Below are 16,755 nucleotides of genomic sequence, written 5' to 3' on the forward strand. Positions count from 1 at the left end.
AAAAAGGAGTACATCAAGTGACATGAAATCAATGAGAGGCCTCACATTGACCTCAAAGTTTTTCTTTCTTTATAGACGCCATACAAGTTAAGGAAATGAAAAACAAATACACAGTAACAAATATAACAAAGATTACAAAGTAGAACAAGATAAACAACACTAACAAGGGATAACTAACTGGCCTTTAACACTCACTATTCTAGAAGGGTGATTTTGGCACATGTTGAATCTTGTACCAATCTTCCCCTGCTTCCCTCCGCAACCTGAGCATGAGCTCTAGGGACATGTTATACAACACCAATTCCTGAAGGCTCTTCACATGTTGGAAATCTGGAAACACTTTCAGCATCTTGCATGAACTTAATTTTAGGAAAGCAAGCTTGGGCATTGCACCTCTCTCTACCCTCCACTCCTCAAGATTGGGCATTGCGTCGTCATCCCACAAGCTGTCAATGAACAGACTTTTCAAACTAGGGAATCCACCGATGAGAGCATACCATGGTTTTTCCCAAGATACACATTTCCCAAGAATTTGAGAGTAACAAGGTATTGTAACCTCTCCAATTTGGGCATTGGGTCTTGCTCTAATCTAGAATACATCAGCTCAAGCTTGGTGAGACAAGTTGGGGAATTTCAGATACTGAGCCCTCCTTTCTCCAAAATCCAAATAACGTCAACGAGAGGAGGTGGTTATGAAATGGCAAGTCCTTGGTGTTGATCTCTATAGAGCAATCTCTTGCGGCCTGTATACACAAGCTGATAAGATGGTGTAGTCCACAGAGTAGATGGGTTAGCATTGGTCCCTGGTGTTCCTCATCAATAAACACTTTCAACTTCCTAAGGTTGGGAAACCTTCAGTTTATTGTTTTATAGGATCCGAATGCTACATTCTCAAGTGTGAGGAGATTTTTTAGCTCAAGACTTTGTGGTGGGTTGCACCGCAAGACTTGTACATGTCTTAGTGTCTTCATCTTCCATAGTGTGATTGGTATCTCTCTTCCATGACTTAGAAGAACAGTTTCTAAGGATTGAAAGTTTCCTATCGACGATGGTAGGTAATTAACATCGCCCAGCCTTAAATAACGTAAATGGATCAAGAGCTTGATCTGTTTTGGTAATCTTATTGACTCAGTCAAATCAAGCACCCTTAGAAGCTTAAATCTAAATATTGGAGAATCAATTGAAAGATAACGTAGACCAAATGCCATCAAAGTCCTGAGTCCATGCATTGTATAGACTCTAGAGATTTCATTGATCTTGGTGTCATTGATATTGTGGAAAGCCACATGGCGAGACGACGTCAAATAAGTTGGTTGATCATTTTCATTGGAACAAACTGTAAGGAAGATGTCTTTCTTAGCTGTAGATCTTGTAAAATCCAGTAGTAGATCATGGACGCCACATTTCTTCACACTCCCATTGTTTTTCCTCATATTTACATGAATCAAGCTCCTCTGAATCAACTCCTCTAAAATAGCTTCCCCTGTATCCTCCATGGTCTTTCTTTCTTCCTGTGGTATGAAGCCTTCTGCAATCCATTGCCAGATTAACTCATTGCCAGAGATCTCATAATCCTTAGGGTAAGCGCCCAAATAAAGAAAACATGATTTCATATGATACGGAAGATCTTCATAGCTCAAAGCAAGTATTTCTTGGCATTGTCTTCCTTCTGCCGCCCAATCCATCGTCTCCAACACTCTTCGCCACACAACAGGTGTTTTGTCTTTTATAGATAGGAGACCTCCAAGAACAACTAAAGCCAGAGATAGGCCACCGCATTTGTCCATGAGACGAAGGCCGATATCAAGCAATTCATTGGTGAAATTTGCCTCAACATCTTCATAAGGCTTTGCCTTCTTGAGAAGAAGCTTCATACTCTCATCATCATTCAAAAGCGGAAGTTGGTACGGAGTGCTTCTTGGATCTGCTCCCTTTGCAACATTAAGAAACCGAGTGGTGATTAAGACCCTACTTCCATTGTTCACATCCGGAAAACTTCTTTGCATCTGATTCCATACATCCTCTCGCCAAATATCATCCAATACAATAAGAAACCTTTGTGCTCTTAGTGAGTCATTAAGCATGTCTATGAAATCATTTTCTGTCATTTTCTCCAACTTCTCCTTTTCAATCTGACGAACTTCTTCAAACATCTTTCTAAGAAGCTCCATTAAACTATTTTCTTGAGAGACTGTTACCCAAATGCGCTTGTCGAAATGATTGCTAAGACCACCATAGGCTTGTAGAGTTTCCATGCAAGGGTTGTTTTGCCAAGACCACCAGTACCAACTATGCTAATGACACAAAGCCTTTGTTGTTGTTGATCCATCAGTTGTCCCAGTAGGATTTTCTGATCATTAAAGAGCCCAACTACATCAGCATCATCAGAATATTGATATAAGAAATGGCATCTCCTTATTATGGATATTAAGTTGGAAGCATCTCCATCCTCACTCAAGTTTTGAATCCCATAGGCTTCTCTACTAACCTTGATCTCATTAAGCCTTTCTTTTATCTTACCAATCTCCACACCAACATTATGCCTTGCTATCAACGCGCTTGGTTTAAACCTATTAAAAAAAGTGTTAAATCAAAAATAGGAAATTTTGGTTCATGTGTGGAAGTGGAGCCATGGATGGAGAAATTCTTAAGAGGAAAGGATAAATAATAATAATAATAATAATAATAATAATAATAATAAATTCAAATATTCAAACTAGGTTATATATATATAACATTCCTCCATGATAATATTACGTAATATACTTTATATATAAATATATAAAGCATTCTTTATTGAAAATAATAAGATGAGTTTTTTTTATTTTAAATTTTAAATTTGATAATTTTGAATAATCATCTCCATTTATCTCAATTACTTTGTGATTTATTTTTTTACGATAATGACAAGTGTCGTTAAGGGATTAACAACTCCAAATGTGCACCAGTTACGATGATTTAATGATCATCCCACGATAGTAAATTGCTACCATACAACCCTAGAAGGATAAAAAATAAAATTTCTTCCACTAAAAACCCACTGAACAATGCATAAATAGTACTGATACAATATATAAAAATGGAGTTTCAACTTCACACCTACCCATACACTGGCTAAGTACATAACCCGCTGTTTTCTATTTTTTTTTTTTTTTTAATAAAAACCTAACCCCTTGTACTAAGCAAATATTTATTAGTGATAAAATTTCTAAAAATCTTTCTTCTCTCTTAATATATATATTATTGAATTGTTTTCAATCAATTTAGTCCTGCTCTATAATTTAAAATTGATTCAGGTGTTTTTCTTTATTATTTACATGAATTAAAAAAAATTATCAACCGCCTTTCTTGACTACTTCAAAGGAATCCCCCTTGTGATGCATTTGTTTCATAGAAAATCTGAAATCGAATTCTAAAATTTGTTCATAGAAAATTCAAAATTAAACCTCAAAACTCAGACAAGGTGACGATATAATTGTTACTTTTACTTACTTTAATGGAAAAAAAAAAAGCTACTTTATTCTTACCAGTATTTGATGCGACTCAGCCAACCATTGGACTGATGATTCACCTTAATGAGGAAAGTATCAATGGCGTCTTCAGCTTGGTAAGCAACTTGTATTACTTCATTCACCCAGTTCTTCACCCTTTCATCTCTCTTTCCTTTTGCATCAGCGTCCTTGAGAAAGCATTTAATCCAACGGAGCTCTCTTTCCATCCACTCCACCTCATCACGCAATCCATACAACAACCAGAATTCTTGAGACAAGAGCCCGGCAAGCCTGGTTACCACCTGTGAAACAGCGGATTCAGCCATCTCCCTCTCACACTCTCCACTGCTCTCTCTCACACTGTCCCTCTCTTGATTCACTGATTGCAAGAGATGAAAATCAGTTTTTTCTTTCCATTAATTTGAAGATAGTACAATTGATGACGGCTTCAAATCAACGCAGAATATTGAAAAGCAGGAAGGAATAAAGGAGTGCTTTGATCATGGATGATTTCTTTATTCATCCAAGCAAGTCACATTGAAAATCAGACATATATCAACCGAGCAAGCACCAACCAAAGCTATTAGGATTTCATTTAAAACTGATTGACGATAAGTATAATGTTATACATAGAAGCATAAAATCAGGCCATTGAATCCCTCCTTCCTCATAACATGATCAAAATAGGGCACAATTGTCAAGATAACAATCCCACATAAATTACTTTAAAGTGAATATGAACCTATTGATGAAAAAAAAGGAAAAATATAACACAACATAAACAATAAACAACTAGCACACCTCAAAGTACAGGTTTTTGCAAGCGGCCACTCAGGTAAAACTTTTCCCAAGTCAACACATCCCAAGCTAAATCTTGCATGCTCACCACACCATATTTGATCTTCTGTTAAACACACAAAAAGCAAATGAATTTAGTATATACATCATAAAATTCAATCTTATAACAAGAAAAAACCAAACAAGCAAACCAACTTGGACTAAATAAAACCTTGCCCCTCCATTCCACAAATGGATTGAAGCACACTCCCACACCAATCCCATTTGAAATCCGAGTGATCTAAACACATAAAAAAAGCAGGGATAAACCTAGATTGAGATGATGGATCAATTGTAGTAGAGCTCGAGGCCGATGCCGTCGTGAATCTCGTAGTCCTTGAGAGTGATATGGTCCTTGTAGATGTTGTACCACTTCTGGATGCGGATCTTGTCGTCCCTCGTTCCCGTTTGGGCGGCCATCAGCTTCTTCAGTTTCTTCAAGAATGAGATGCAAGATAAGGGCAAAGTTGAAATCGGAGGCATGAATCGAGGTGTACCTCCAGTGATGGGGATTTTGGAGAGGAGTTTGGCGAAGTTGTTCTTAGCGATGCGGAGCTCGGCGTTCTCTTCGCGAATGGCTTCGAGCTTGTCGGTGATGGGAAGCTCAAGGGATCGGCGATGGGAAGCCACGATCGAGAAGAATCCCGCGAGGATGCCGTCGTCGGCCGTGGCTTCGCCGGCAACGGTGCCGCCGAAGGAGGCGCTGAGGGAGAGATCGCTGGGGTTGGAGCACAAAGGCGGCAGGGTTTGGTTGGGGCTCAAGCGAATGATGTATTATTTTTGTTCATTTTTTAAAATTATTTTATTTTAATTATTTTTTATTATTTTAATAAAATTACTTTTTAGTCCCTCTTCTGAAAAACTTTCCAGAACTACTACTATTTTTTTCTCTATTTAACAAATTAATCAATTTATCAAACTAGAGGAACAGCCTGGGCTAGAGAAATAAGTCAAAAGTATTGCCAAATTGGATGATGAGGGAAACATGGCAAGGTTTGTGATCCTCTAACTTGCCTTCTATCTCAGCCCAATCAGGTAGAGAAGCATAGTATATCTTTTTTTTTTATTTTTTTTATTTATCAATTAGTGTTTGTATTATGGATGGTTAATCAATAGCAATGTACATTGTAGACAATTCCAATCTAAGCAAGATGCATTGTAACAAAAATTCAACCCTTTAATTGAAATTGATAATTTTCTTTCACAAGTTATGAGGATGCGCCTATTATAGCTAATTTAATGTACATATTCAAACTATGATTAACAAAACCAATCAGACAACAAAAACAATCACATATTAAACAAAACAATCTATATCAATGTCACAATGTACTCAATTTTTCATCTAAATGGAATGTATTGTAACAAAAGTTTCACCTTTTTCAATCAAAAACAATCAGTTAACTTGAAGTAGACTTTCAAACCATTAGCAGCAAAACAATCACATTTTGAGCAAAATTTTCAACATCAGCCACATTGTACTCAATTGATAGTTTTTCATCAAAAACATTCACATTGTAAGTACTCTTGATCTCCAATTAGTGCAGCCAATGCCAAAGTCATTTATTTGTGGCATGAATTTTCTATTTCCTGATTATAATAATTGCATTCATTCCATTGATTATACTAAATACAAAAAAAAATTATGATAAGAAGCAACAAACTTTAAATTTCATTGATTATATGAAATTTACAAGAGCAACAATTTGTTCTTCATAACTGTTGTACATATTAAACAAAATGATAATGGGTTGAACTTGCTTCTTTACATAGTATTTAAGAAGTTTGACATAAAATAAACCCTACTATAGAAAAGCCAACCCTAGACAACTGTTTTGTTACTTCAGAGTTAAGGATTAGTTACGACGAATAATCATGCTTTTGCTATATTAAGAATTCTCGAGCTTCAAATGTTGTCCTGGACTCATCGACTTGGTTCTTTATTTTTGCTTCTACTTTTTTTCTTTTCAATGGCCTATTATTCCTTCTTGCCCCGACCATCACAAACACTAAAGAATAAATGTCACTAACAAAAACAGATCAATGATATGCTAAGTCTGGGTTTAAACTTTGAATAGATCTTATAATCAGTTAACTAGAAGTGATGATTAATAAAGTAGAATGGGGAGCTTCCCTTCCAACGATAACTCCACTAGATTGAGCACTGTAGAACATATAAGAAACAAATTTCCGCATTTTGTAACTAGGACATTGTCTCAAATTTATTCAAGACAATATATGTATGGCGGCCCTTATTGTTATGTTTACCAGGTGAATCACATTTGAGAGTAATTAACATTGCATTATATCCATTAATTAGTTCATGTTATGGAATCTTCAAGTTGAGGGAAGAAGAGCGGGCGAACCCACTAGAGACCCCTGTGCGTGCACAAGCCTCGGTGGAACAAGTGAGGACGGGGTCGCGCTCACGTGGCCGCTGGAACCACCCGTACACAACCACTATTCACAACTACCAGAAATGTGCCCTCAGCCGAGAATCGAACTCTCACCACTCTGTGAGAGCTCTATCGGCGACCCATGTACCAATAGACCCGAAGGTCGTTGGCATATGGAATCTTCAAGTTAGCTCATTGGACTAAGGCTGCATAGATGTGGAGCGAGAAGTGCATGGGAGAAGGACGATTGGTGGATGTTGTTCCCTCACTAGCGGAGGTGGTGGCTTGGCCTAGGGCTACATTGATTCGGCACACAATCACTAGCAAAGGTTGGGGCACACTGGTAAAGGAATGCGATGGAGAGGAAGATTAGTTTAGATTTCCGGTCGAGATCCAATTTGGATCGAGATCTCATTTGTTTAATTAGTGTTAGTTATTTTATTTTTTTTAATAAAAATAGATAAATCATATTTTTTTTAAAAGGTGGATAAACCACAATCGATAAAAGAGCAAAGTCAAAACAAAGTACAACATCCGTCCACTAGCTGTGGAGCAACAAAAAATCGCAAAAGGGAGGAACAACGGGTCTCCTCCTGACCACATAAAAAAAAGACTACTCCCCACTACCGTCCTGAGCCACCTCAGTCACGTGGGCATCAAAATAGATAAATCATTGATTTATTAAAAAATGATAGTTATTTAATTAGTGAACTGGTTTTTATTTCTTTCCCTCTTTTAATAATATTTTAATAGCGGTACTAGATGGAAAAACCAATGTCTATTGGTAGATAAATTAAGATTTCCCACATTGGCAAATACTATTGGTAGAGCTTAGTTTTATGAATGATGTGTAAATGAGAAAACCAAAATTTAATAAACAAAGAATGAATATATGCGATGCAACTTAACTACTAAAAGGAAAAGATAGTTTTTCTTTTTCTTTCATTGAGAAGAGAATAACGATAAAAGAGAAAAATTCAATTTTTTTTAATAAAATATTGATTTATCCAAGTTTATTAAATAATAATAAAAAGAGAAAATTATATATTCTTTTTTTTTAACTGTAAACATATGGAAAATTATATGTATATAATTAACTTGGTAAAAGATACGTTGATCATGAATACGAAATTAATGATTAAACATACGTTATCATCTTATGTTATGAAAAATTTAGAAATTTCCATTATTTACAATCATTGTACACATATGAGAACCCAAAGGCAGGTGAAAAAGGCAAAAGATGGTAATGCATGTGCCTTAAAATTTGCCATTGATCCTGATTTTATGTTTAAACCAAAGAGGAACATTTTATTCATAATCATTGTACATAATGAGAGCACACTTTGATATCAAAGGAAATTAAAAAAAACAAAAAACAAAAAGAAAAAGGAGTACATCAAGTGACATGAAATCAATGAGAGGCCTCACTTTGACCTCAAAGTTTTTCTTTCTTTTTAGACGCCATAAAAGTTAAGGAAATGAAAAACAAATACACAATAACAAATATAATAAAGATAACAAAGTTGAACAAGATAAACAACACCAACAAGGGATATCTAACTGGCCTTCAACGCTCACCATTCTTCAAGGGTGAGTCTTGGCACATGTTGAATCTTGTACCAATCTTCCCCCGCTTCCCTCTGCAACCTGAGCATGAGCTCTTCGGGCAAGTCAAACAACTCTAATTCCTGAAGGCTCATCACATGTTGCAAATCTGGGAACACTGATAGCTCCTCGCATGAACTTAATTGTAGGAAAGCAAGCTTGGGCATTGTACCTCTCTCTACCCTCCACTCCTCAAGATTGGGCAATGCGTAATCCTTAAACATAGTATCCGGGTCCGATAGAACAAGTATAATCGAAGTGCTTTTTAGAAACCAATTCGTTAATGAACAGATTTTTCAAACTAGGGAATCCACCAGTAGAGCATACCATTTTTCTCCCGAGATACACATTTCTATGGAGTTTGAGAGTGACAAGGTACTTTTAACCTCTCCAATTTGGGCATTGGGTCTTCCTCCAATCCAGAATCACAGAGTTCAAGCTTGGTGAGACAAGTTGGGAATTCAGATATGGTGTCCCCATTTGGCCAAAATCCAAATAACGTCAATGAGAGGAGGTGCTTGTGAAATGGAAAGTCCTTGGTGTTGATCTCTATATGGCAGCCTTGTGTGGCCTTTATAAACAAGCTGATAAGATGGTCTAGTTCACATAGTAGATGGGTTAGCATTGTTCCATGGTGTTTTTCATTAATCTCCACTTTCAACTTCCTAAGTTTGGGAAACCTCCAGTTTATTGTTTTATAGGATCCAAATTCTACAAACTCAAGTGTGAGGAGATTTTTTAGCTCAACACTTTGTGGTGGTTTGCACTGCCAGAATTGTACATGTCTTAGTGTCTTTATCTTCCATAGTGTGATTGGTATCTCTCTTACTTCGCTTAGAAGAACAGTTTCTAAGGATTGAAAGTTTCCTACCGACGATGGTAGGTGTAAGTGTTTGGGCCAGTACCGTGACCGTAGGCGCCGATCAGCATGCCCCAGTCTTAAATAACGTAAATGGATCATGAGCTTGATCTCTTTTGGTATTTGTACATCAATGAAATCAGTCAAATCAAGCACCCTTAGAAGCTCAAATCTAAATATTGAAGAACCAATTGGAATACGAGATTGACCAAATGTCATCAAAGTCCTGAGTCTATGCATTGTAGAGAGGATTTCATCGATCTTGGTGCTCTTGACGTTGTGGAAAGACACACGGCGAGACGACGCCAAATAAGTTGGTTGATCATTTTCATTGGAGCAAACTGTGAGGAAGATGTCTTTCTTAGCTGCAGATCTTGCAAAATCTAGAAGTAGATCATGGACGCCACATTTCTTTTACACTCGCCATTGTTTTTTTCCCCGGTTTTTTTACATGAATCAAGCTCCTCCGAATCAACTCCTCTAAAAATAGCATCCCCCGTATCCTCCATGGTCTTCTTTTTCTTCCCCGTGGTATGAAGCCTTCCGCAATCCATTGCCCTCGATTAACATCTTGCCGGAGATGTCATAATCCTCCGGGTAAGCACCCAAATAAAGAAAACATGATTTCATATTATATGGAAGATCTTTGTAGCTCAAAGCAAGTATTTCTTGGCATTGTCTTCCTTCTGCCGCCCAATCCATCGTCTCCAACACTCTTCGCCACACAACAGGTGTTTTGTCTTTAATAGATAGGAGACCTCCAAGAACAACTAAAGCCAGAGGTAGGCCACCGCATTTGTGCATGAGACGAAGGCCGATATCAAGCAATTCATTGGTGAAATTTGCCTCAACATCTTCATAAGGAAAAGCCTTCTTGAGAAGAAGCTTCATACTCTCATCATCATTCAAAAGCGGAAGTTGGTACGGAGTGCTTCTTGGATCTGCTCCCTTTGCAACATTAAGAAACCGAGTGGTGATCAAGACCCTACTTCCATTGTTCACATCCGGAAAACTTCTTTGCATCTGATTCCATACATCCTCTAGCCAAATATCATCTAATACAATAAGAAACCTTTCTGTTCTTAGTGAGTTATTAAGCATGTCTATCAAATCATTTTCTGTCATTTTTCTCCAACTTCTCCTTTTTCAATCTTCCCGAAATTCTTCAAGCATCTTTCTCGAGAAGCCCTATTAAACTATTTTTCTTGAGAGATCATTACCCAAATGCGCTTTGTGGAAATGATTGCTAACAAAGATTGTCACGAGAGAGTTTCCGTGCAAGGGTGGTTTTGCCAAGACCACCAATGCCAACTATGCTAATGACACAAAGCCTTTGTTGTTGTTGATCAATCAGTCGTCTCAGTAGGATCTTCTGATCATTAAAGAGCCCGACTACATCAGCATCATCAGAATATTGAGGTGAGAAATGGGGTCTCCTTATTATGGATACTAAGTTGGAAGCATCTCCATCTTCACCCAAGTTTTGAATCCCATACCTCTCTCTGGCATCCTTGATCTCATTAAGCCTTCCTTTTATCTTACCAATCTCCACACCAACATTATGCCTTGCTACCAACGCGCTTGGGTTAAACCTATCAAAAAAAAAAAGTGTTAAATCAAAAATAGGAAGTTATGGTTCATGTGAAAGTAGAGCCATGGATGGAGAAATTCTTAAGAGAGGAGGAAAGGCAAACCAAAAAAAATTAAAATAATAAATTCAAATTCCAGAATAATTTCAATAAAAAAAAAACCAAAGTATACTACGTAATATACTTTATATATATGTATAATGTATTGTTTATTGAAAATTATAGGTACCTAACCACTTACACTAAGCAAATATTGGTTAGTGATAAATTCTCTAAAAAGTTTTCTACTCTATATATATATACATATATTTTTGTACATTTTTTTGTCAGCCCTATACTCCAACACTATTGAATTGTTTTCAATCAATTTATTCCTATTCTATATTTTAAAATTTATTTGAGTTTTTTTCCATACTTATGCACATTAATTAAAATAAAAAATTACTTTTTATGAACCTCCTATCTAATGTGTTCGTTTGATAAATGACCTAAAATTAAACCCTAAAAACCTATACAAGTGAAGGCACAATGGAAAAAAAAAAAAACTATTTTATTCTTACCAGTATTTGATGAGACTCAGCCAACCATGGGACTGATCATGATCAACCTTAATGAGGAAAGTATCAATGGCGTCTTCAGATAGGTAAGCAACTTGTATTACTTCATTCACCCAGTTCTTCACCCTTTCATCTCTCTTTCCTTTTTGCATCGAGCATCCTTGAGAAAGCATTTAATCCCTACGGAGCTCTCTTTCCATCCACTCCACCTCATCACGCACTCCATACAACAACCGAATTCTTGTGACAAGAGCCCGGCAAGCCTGGTTGCCACCTGTGAAACAGCGGATTCAGCCATCTCCTTCACTCTCTCTCTCTCTCTCTCTCTCTCGCGATTGACTGATTGAAAGAGATGAAGCTGAGTTTTTTTCTTTTGTATTAATTTGAGGGTGGCTTCTAATTGCAAGGCAGAATATAAAAAAAACATGAAGGAATTGAATAAAGCTGGGTGCTTTCATCATGGGTGCATGGGTGGTGTCAGTTATCCAATATATCGCCTTTGTTATTATGCAGAAAGGGCCCCAAAGGCATGTGAAATTTGGGTGTGGCCATGTGGCGCGAAAAAGTCAACTTGTCCGAGATGAAGCTGAGGGTGGTTTTTTTTTTTTTTTAATATATAATAATTAATTCGAGGAGAATATATATATATATACATATGTTGTTAGACAACTGAGATGATTAATAAGATATGATTGTTAAACAGCTAAGATGATTAAATCATATCTCCGTTTTGCTCCATGTTGATTTATTATATTTGTATACACGTCAAAGGCTAATTTTCACTAGCTTAAGACACCTTCCTAATTTAGATAGAATATAGGATGATTTTTTTATGCAAAAGTGACAAGTGTTATATCACAAAAGAGTTGTAAAATTGATAAACAAATATAGTAGTACATAATATCGCCTTTGTTATTATGCAGAAAGGGCCCCAAAGGCATGTGAAATTTTGGTGTGGCCATGTGGTGCGAAAAAGTCAACTTGTCCGAGATGAAGCTGAGGGTGTTTTTGTTAATATATATATAATAATTAATTCGAGGAGAATATATATATATATATATATATATATATATATATATAAGTTGTTAGACAACTGAGATGATTAATAAGATGATTGTTAAACAGGTAAGATGATCAAATCATATCTCCGTGTTGCTCCATGTTGAATTATTATATTTGTATACACGTCAAAGGCTAATTTTCACTAGCTTCGGACGCTTTCGTAATTTATTATATATATATATATATATATGTTTTTTTTTATGCAAAAGTCACAAATGCTATTTCACAAAAGAGTTGTAAAATAGATAAACAAATAAAATGGTACATAATTCTGGTAATTTAATGATGTTTTGTTATGCGCACCAAATAATGGCTCCTCCCAAAAGGTCCTAATGAAGGGTGTTGTTAGATATTGGCTTGATATCCTTGGGATTAAATCAAATCTTGATCTTTTTTAATCCAACGGTCTAGATTGCTCTATTGTTTATATAGGGTTATGTTTGTTGGGTGTTGTGTAATGAGAGAAAAGAGAGAGAGAGATAGAGAGGGAGAATTCTCTTGTATTTTAGAGAGTGGAAAGAGTGGTGTAGAGGAGAGCTTTTGTTCTTACTTGATCTCATTAAAGCAAGGTAAGACCCTTGTTTTTGAGGTAAAGCTTGTTCTTAGAGCTTGGTAACTCTCTTGTGGCTTTTTGCCTATTTCTTATACTTTTGTACTCTTGTTATTCCCCCATGATATAGTGAAGCATTGTTCTCCCGTGGATGTAGGCTTGATCTTAGCCGAACCACGTTAAATTGGTGTCTCTTACTTTATTCTTATGAGATTGGTTGTATGTTATTCTTGCATCTGCCTATTCATTGTGTGATTGCTAGGTATTGTGATATTGCACACTGAGTGTTCGATGAATTGCTACACTAGTTCCGCTTCCTCACACTCAACGTGTGTTACCAGCAGATTGCCATCTCCCTCACACACTCTCCCTCTCTTGATTCACTTATTGCAAGAGATGAAAATCAGTTTTTTCTTTCTATTAATTTGAAGATAGTACATTTGATGATGGCTTCTAATCAACACAAAATATTGAAAAGAAGAAAGAAATAAAGGGGTGCTTTGATCATGGGTGATTTCTTTATTCATCCAAACAACTTTTATTATTATTTAATATGAAAGAATTAAAAAACACAATGGAATATATGTTAAGGCATTTTTTTTTAAACGTTCCCTCAACAACTAGACTACTTACAAATGGCTACAAAGCTTCTTATATATAAAAAAAAGTTCATATCTTTTTTATTTACACTTGTACCCTTCACCATCTTTAATTTTCTTGGCACGATGACTTGCGCGGTGTGGCTCTCGCTGAATTGATGTGATGGTGATAACAACATGTATTATAAATATATATATATCATGTTATATATATATATATATATTTATAATATCACATGTGAATTGGTGGGATGATAATTTTGCATATCATGTTCATGTTAAGTAGCATGTTGGCATATCATGTTTGAATTAGCCTTGGAATATATGTGGGTTTGGATAATTGATACTTGTATTAATATATATATATATATATATATATATATATATATATATATTACAGAATCCGATTCAACCAAACCGGGTCATCCGGTCCAACCAATTGACTCATGACCCAATTGTTTGGCCGGTTCACTTTCCGGTCCGGTTTTGAAAATATTGTTTTTTTTTATAATATTACTTATTTTCTATTTAATTGCACGTATGTAATTAAATTTAAAATAAGTAATATTAAAAAAAACGCCCCCATTTGATCATATATAGGTGGTTTTTTTTATTTAAATAAACACATTTATTATTATTTAATAAAAAAGAATAAAGAAAGCGATGGAGTATATGTTAAGGCACTTTTTTATTTTTATTTTAATTGTTCTTTAACGACTAAGTTTCACGAAAGCAGTGTTTATTTTATGATATTTGAAGTTATATTTTAAATACCACATTCAAAAAAATTTTATTTAGTTTGAAGAATTTTAAAACACCAAGATAAAACCAAATTACTCTCACATATGTATTTAGACCTACGTCCAAATTGAGTGTAAATCGAAATCCCGAGAATTGAAAATCCATAAATGATGTATATATATATATATATATATATATATATATATATATTTACATATGCATATACTTACACACTTATATATATATTTATATTTATATAAACCTACATAGGTACGTTTACATATATATATATATACATAGATGCATATACATATATACACATCTACATATATACATATATATATATGCATATATACACACATATACATATACTCATATACATGTATGTATGTATATGCATATGCACACATATATGTATATGAATATCTATATAAACATACATTTACATATACAAATATGTATGTATATACTAGGGATACGATTAAGGTTCTTGCGGCCATTGGCAACAGCATGGAGAAATTTTGTATTTGCATCACTTTTTTTAAGCTAGGTAATCACATGTAATTTGATTTTTATTAAGAGTAAAGCAACAGAAAAACCTTAAAAAAAATATTTATAAAAAAAAATTTCAAACCACTCTTATTAGATTCAAGGAGAACATATTCACTATGCAGTCTGGCATGAATATGTTGTTATAAATGAACATAAAATTGCCAACGACCTTGGGGTCTATTGGTACACGGGTCGCCGATAGAACTCTCACCGAGTGGTGAGAGTTCGATTCTCGGCTGAGGGCACATTTCTGGGAGTTGTGAATAGTGGTTGTGTACGGGTGGTTTCAGCGCCCACGTGAGCGCGGCCCCGTCCCCACTTGTTCCACTGAGGCTTGTGCACGTCTCTGGATCTCTAGTGGGTTCACCCCGCTCCTCTTTCCCAAAAAAAAATAAATGAACATAAAATATAGTGATAACGGTCTCTTGAAATGCTTAAATCTTGATCCAAATAACACAACAAAAAGAACAAAACTACCCATTCCTTCACAGATTCAATAGAATAAAACAAACTTATCTGACCTCGAAGAAAACGAACTGTAAAAAAAAATGCAGCATATTTTTTTCAAATTTGAAATTCACTGAATTTCTTGTGCAGTAAAAGGTCATTTAGGTTCCTTTTAAATACAAAACAATTAGATAGAATGACACTTACAGTGGACAGTAGGTCCCCCACCATCTAAGAGTCTGACTAATGCAAAAAATATAAACAGATTTGTTTATCACTTTAAAAACAAAAACAAAACCATGTTAAAAAACCACAGCAATAGACAGACCCTTCAAGATTATTTCGCACCTTCACCATCTTCATCGCTTTCCAACCCCTGCCAGGAGCATAAAAGGAAATTTTCAGGAATCCATATTAGCAATTCCTACTTACAACCTGAGCGTTCACAAATTCATATTAGTGGTCCCTAGTTAAGTATCTGAGAAAAACATTATATTTTGTTAATGAGATAATCTACTTGAAAAGAATAAACTTAGTAAGTCCTTTTTGATTTGGAATGCTGCACTGGTAACTAGCACCCAGTTTAAGGACTTAGACTCCACAGAACCAATCCCCCACATCCCCCACTTAATTGAAGCCTTACCTTGAGCAAGGATTGCAACAAGAATCATAGAATACTTGAGAATGTTCAGGTAGGATCTTATATTTGGAACCTACATGCTGGCATGTAATATTTACACAGGAATGAAAATAAGATCATCAAGACACATCTGGAATGTTCCCAACAAAAGAATTCAAAAATAGATACATAAATATATATATTTTTGAAAAAAGTGAATGTGGTTATGATGTTTTGATAAAGGTAAGAGGAATAATATTCTAATCAGGCCAACAATGAACAAACGCTTGACAAATTTGTGATATTACATTGCTTAGGATCTCTCCTCCCTTCTATCATTAGTGCAAAGCTTTCCAAATGAGAAATAGTCAGACACAGGTGGTCAGTGATTGAATCTTTTAATAGTTTTTCATTGACAAGATAGGAAATGGCAGTAGAAAGGTGACAAAGAATCTAACTTAACCCTCGTCATTGCAGGTGCTAGCTTCTACAGCAAAAAAATGGTACGAACTAGCAACCAAGCGAGTACTGGCATTTGAAATTAAGTCTTCGGAGATTATCAATCTTGTCTCTAAGAAGAAACTGTTGTCTTCAACTTGAAGAGAGTTATAAACTAATAATAGCTAATATGCCGATTTCTTTCAGTTGCCTAAACTCTACAATTATGAACTTGACAGAAATTAAGTTATTGTCAAAACATTGAGTGCTCACCATCTTTCCATTCTTATCAAGATCATCATCAAATCCATCATCGCCTCCATCTGAAAATACAGTAAGTAGAACAAAATGAGAAAGGGAAAAAAAAACAATTTTTCCAACAATCCAATGAGGAAAATACTGAGACAAGC

The 16,755-nt window shown here is 35.4% G+C and overlaps 2 protein-coding genes across 2 annotated transcripts; both read right to left on the minus strand.

The window, feature by feature from the left end:
* Window positions 1-650: 650 nt before the first annotated feature.
* On the minus strand, window positions 651-5,104 carry LOC120255248 (probable disease resistance protein RXW24L). Its single transcript, XM_039263113.1, is given in 5 exon segments — window positions 651-2,195; window positions 2,198-2,570; window positions 3,528-3,870; window positions 4,293-4,395; window positions 4,599-5,104. Coding segments are annotated over 3 exon segments (2,004 nt in total). The 5' UTR covers window positions 3,818-3,870; window positions 4,293-4,395; window positions 4,599-5,104; the 3' UTR covers window positions 651-854.
* Window positions 4,617-10,316, minus strand: LOC120255259 (disease resistance protein RPH8A-like). Its single transcript, XM_039263121.1, has 4 exons — window positions 9,749-10,316; window positions 8,719-9,556; window positions 8,306-8,593; window positions 4,617-5,046 (listed from the first exon to the last, which is right to left on the minus strand). The coding sequence occupies exons 1-4, from the start codon at window positions 10,314-10,316 to the stop codon at window positions 4,617-4,619; spliced, it is 2,124 nt and encodes a 707-aa protein (XP_039119055.1).
* Between the last annotated feature and the right edge of the window lie 6,439 nt (window positions 10,317-16,755).

The sequence above is a fragment of the Dioscorea cayenensis genome, unplaced genomic scaffold, assembly GCF_009730915.1.
Source record: "Dioscorea cayenensis subsp. rotundata cultivar TDr96_F1 unplaced genomic scaffold, TDr96_F1_v2_PseudoChromosome.rev07_lg8_w22 25.fasta BLBR01000910.1, whole genome shotgun sequence".
NCBI classification, from domain to species: Eukaryota; Viridiplantae; Streptophyta; class Magnoliopsida; order Dioscoreales; family Dioscoreaceae; genus Dioscorea; species Dioscorea cayenensis.

Bases quoted from the DNA above. Each gene is read 5' to 3' on its own strand.
- LOC120255259 (XM_039263121.1), bottom strand. From the start codon at position 10,316: ATGACAGAAAATGATTTGATAGACATGCTTAATAACTCACTAAGAACA. The intron at 9,557-9,748 runs GCAATGGATTGC...CAAGATCTGCAG, and splicing joins CGGCAAGATGTTAATCGAGG to CTAAGAAAGACATCTTCCTC. The intron at 5,047-8,305 runs GTGAGCGTTGAA...CTCCAACCCCAG, and splicing joins AGACTCACCCTTGAAGAATG to CGATCTCTCCCTCAGCGCCT.